Source organism: Verticillium alfalfae, genomic scaffold (genome assembly GCF_000150825.1).
Source record: "Verticillium alfalfae VaMs.102 supercont1.2 genomic scaffold, whole genome shotgun sequence".
Lineage (NCBI taxonomy): Eukaryota > Fungi > Ascomycota > Sordariomycetes > Glomerellales > Plectosphaerellaceae > Verticillium > Verticillium alfalfae.
In genome coordinates, this window is record NW_003315037.1 from 286,757 (window position 1) to 290,370 (window position 3,614).

At 58.2% G+C, this 3,614-nt stretch overlaps 3 protein-coding genes across 3 annotated transcripts in view; 1 reads left to right on the forward strand and 2 right to left on the reverse strand.

Moving 5' to 3' along the window:
* VDBG_01557 (predicted protein) overlaps positions 1–1,066 on the reverse strand; it is a gene marked incomplete at both ends in the record, with an annotated part of 1,930 nt that extends 864 nt beyond the window's left edge. Inside the window, one exon of the mRNA XM_003007323.1 lies at positions 172–1,066. Coding sequence (XP_003007369.1) covers positions 172–1,066 — 895 coding nt within the window. The remainder of the gene's footprint in view (positions 1–171) is intronic.
* A 911-nt stretch (positions 1,067–1,977) lies between these two features.
* Positions 1,978–2,277, forward strand: VDBG_01558 (predicted protein; the record flags this gene model as incomplete). The annotated part of the gene is made up of 1 exon (XM_003007324.1): positions 1,978–2,277. One exon carries the CDS (start codon positions 1,978–1,980, stop codon positions 2,275–2,277), a length of 300 nt encoding a protein of 99 aa, XP_003007370.1.
* Positions 2,278–2,777: 500 nt separating this feature from the next.
* On the reverse strand, positions 2,778–3,583 carry VDBG_01559 (necrosis- and ethylene-inducing protein; the record flags this gene model as incomplete). Its single annotated transcript, XM_003007325.1, has 2 exons — positions 2,778–3,266; positions 3,356–3,583. 2 exons carry the CDS (start codon positions 3,581–3,583, stop codon positions 2,778–2,780), a joined length of 717 nt encoding a protein of 238 aa, XP_003007371.1.
* Between the last annotated feature and the right edge of the window lie 31 nt (positions 3,584–3,614).

Here is a 3,614-nt window from a genome sequence, read left to right on the forward strand (position 1 = left end):
TCTACTCCCAGCAACGTTTACAAGGAAAGCGCGGAAGACGATGCTTGCGTAGGAGATGCTCCCTGCTTCGAGTCAGGCCATGCGCGGACTAAGATGCACTACAGATGGAGGGAGACAGGACAACACACTTGAGACGATGCCAGCTGGGAAACCCTGGACCGCAACAGGCACCAGAGTTCCACTTCTTGGGGTTGTACTTGTTGTAAGGGCAAGCGAATTTTCGGTGGCTATCGTCGCTATCTGTCTTTGCTCGCTTGCTGTTCCTATCCTTGCCGTTCTTGTCGCCGTCGCCTCTGTCGTCGCCGGGAGGCTCGCTGCCGTCGCCGCGCTGAAGCTGGCGCTTCTGTCCAGCTAGCGATGTGGTCGAACCTTGGAACCGGGTACCTTTGGAGCCGCCCCTCGATGAGCTCGATCGACCGGGTTCATCTCCGTCTTGGGCCTCGTCACTGGTTCCCAGCGAGTTATCAATACACTCTTGAATGATTTCCATCAAGTTGTCAACGATTTGCTTGTTCCGCTTGGCAATGCAGGCCTTGATGAAAGCACTCTGTTCAAGCGCGTGCAGGCTGCTTCCAGACGAAGGAACAGAGCTGGGTTCGGCGGAACGGACTGCACCTGGAACCGCACTGGTTTTGGTACCCTTTGAGGCCTTGCCAGAGGATCGGCTGGGCGAATGACCCGAGAAGCGCGTGGAGGTAGACGGCGCGTGGTCCTTTGCCAAGTCAGAAATGAGGTTCCGTCGTTCAGAAAGGGGTTGTACCGAGTCAGACTTGGCCCCTTTACGTTTGGTGGGCTCGGATGACGATGATTCAGCCACACGGACAGAGCGGCCTGCAGACTTCGGCATGACAGACTGTCGACTGCTTGCTATGCGCTTAGGTTTGGGCAACGACGTGAGGGGGTCGGCAAGAGGGCGCTTCCTGAGCTGATGATGGGTTTCTTTGAAGCGACGAACGATGTAAGACCACGGGCTGCGAGCTGGTGATAGTACTCTTTGAAGCGACGAAGGATGTTCGAATAAAACGGACCCTGTACTGGGACGTGGAGCTGGTGCGATCACAACCATCTCATGCTGGGAATCCTGAATTGGGTTGCATCAAACGAGGCTAGGGCTCATGCTTCGTCGGAAAAAGAGACCTAGGGATGTGGTGTAGTGCCTAGTGGAGGTAAGCAGAGGGGATCTGGGGAATAACGGATTCTCAGAGTTGCTCTCAAAGGAAAAGACCATTGTCGCGAGACCCGCGCGGGCGAGAAGCATATTTATGCGCAGATCGGCGAGTGAAGCCTGCGCAGACGGGGAGACGCGCGGGGAGGAGACTGCGCAAATGCGCATCCTCCCATGAGAGGATGCTCACTCTGGAACCCCCCAAGAGAGGCACAATGTGGTATTAGCATGTAAGGCTGCAGGTCGAACGCGCCTGTTTGGGAATAGACCAGAGGTTCCATCGCCAAAGGCAGACGTCGGTCATGGTTCCTGTACGTCAACGTACCTCGCGCAATGTCGCGCGTTGCGTGTGGAGTCAGGGGGTACGTCTCTCTTTCTTTGTGTTTTGCTCTCATTTTGCTGTGTCCTCGAATGCGCGTCCACTCTGTTGCGAGATGGCTCGAGCGAGCAGCTACGAAAGAGATGCTTTATGCGAAATCTTTCGAGGCAGTTTTGCTGCCAGAAGAGTGGTATTTAGAGGAGGGCATGTTTCACTTCAGGAAGTTGATCGAGTTCTGTGCCGATGCCACTGCACGAAGCAGCAACGAGAAGCACTGTTGAAGCTCAGCAACGCACGAAAAAGATCATTCACAATTGATCCAGCCAAATACTCGATTGGCACCCTGTGGTACGCGAATCGACGACCAGAAGAGAGCACGAGTCTTTGCCGTTGCCGTCGAAAGACGTCTCTTTCGGAGTTTGTGCCGCGACGAAGAAGTCGAGTACAAGCAGCAACATTGTCCCAATCCCGACACGAAAGAGACAAGCTCGCCATGGCGCCCAATTCGGCCGCTCCTTCGATGAGGGTCTCTGGTGAAGGGTATGGCTCTAAGGGTGCCACGTCGAGGATCCGCAGAGAAAAGCTGACAAGCAGCAGTCTCCAGGTGCAGGGCACTTCGCATGCACTCGAGAGGTACCGGACGGATCCGTCACCGGGCGTCGCGGAGAGACTTCTCGCCCGCGCGGCCAACGGGCGTGACAGTGGCGGCGGCAGTGAGGCAGCGAATAAGGGCCTGCAGGAGCTGGAAGCGATGATGAAGCGGACGACGCGGGCAGTGACGCCTCGCAGCTGATCGATTGGGTGACGTTTACCGTGGGAGGGGGGGATTCGATGACCCTGGCTACAGCTGACGCATTGATCGAGGAAGAGACTAGGCATAGATAGAGGTGGTCGTGGGGATGTGGTGGAAGAAGATGGAGTTGGTAGAGGAAGATGAAGATGAAGAAGAAGAAGAAGAAGAAAGGAGGAAAGACAAGAGGAAAGAGAAGAGGAATGAGACGAGGAAGAGGTTCACAGACGATGGCAGGGACAAGACGTTGTGAATGAGCCACATTTGTGCTGTGTGATAATCGTTGCTCTTCGAGATCATCTGTTGCCAACTCCTCTCCTACCTAGGTTCCTACCTAGGTCCCTACCAAGGTTTTACCTAGGTACCTACCTAGGCAGATAGACACCGTTCGAGATGTCCGTCTACCATCTCTGTGTCTTTGTCAACCGTCAATCTCCGTCCGATTCTTCGCCTCATCCTTCACCTCTTTCACCTCTTTCTCCCGGCCATCACAACCTCAGACACTACAGCGCCGCCTTCTGCAGGTTGCTCGCAAAGTTGCCATCCTTGAAGGGCACGTTCGCCGACCCAAAGTTCGTGTTCTGCAGCGCCGCCCGCGCCGCCGGCGTCAGGCTCTCCCACGCCACGAGCGGCTGCTCGCCGCCCTGGTCGGCCGTGAAGACCATCTGGTGGTTGACGGGCCAGGTGCTGCGGTAGCCGAGCTTGGGCCGCGCGCCGGCGAAGCTGACGTCGGCCGCGCGCTTGACGTCGTAGTCGCCGTGCGCCGACGCCGCGACGCCGACGACGGTCGCGTCCGCCGCCGCCGACGACAGCCACACGACGGCCCCCTCCCAGTCGTGCCGGTGGCCGAGCCCCGACGACGGCGCGTCCTTGGGCATGTACCACGCGTACAGGATGGCGTTGGCGCCGTTGTAGGTGCCCGCGCGCGCGTACACCTGGCCCGGGCTCGACGAGCAGCCGCCGTTGCTGCTGCCCGACGTGCGAGGCCGCCGCTGTTCGAACATGGTCAGCATCAGCACACAGCCACGCGCGGCCGAACGAAGGGGGACGATTGAAAAAAAGAAAAAAAAAGAAATCTCACCCCGTGTCGCCGCCGGCGTTGACGGCGGGAAACGGCACGCAGCCGTTGAACACCTTGAGGTACGGCTTGTACTTGAGCATCAGCTGACCCGAGACGCCCGAGGGCACCGTCTGCGGGAAGCCGACGACGGCATCGTGGCCGATGACGGCGCGGGACTCGAGCAGCGGCGCCGCGAGCGTCGAGGACGCGGCCGCGAGCCAGGTGACGATGCTTTAGAGACGGCGACATGGCGACGGGTGGACTTGGTGCAGACCAGATG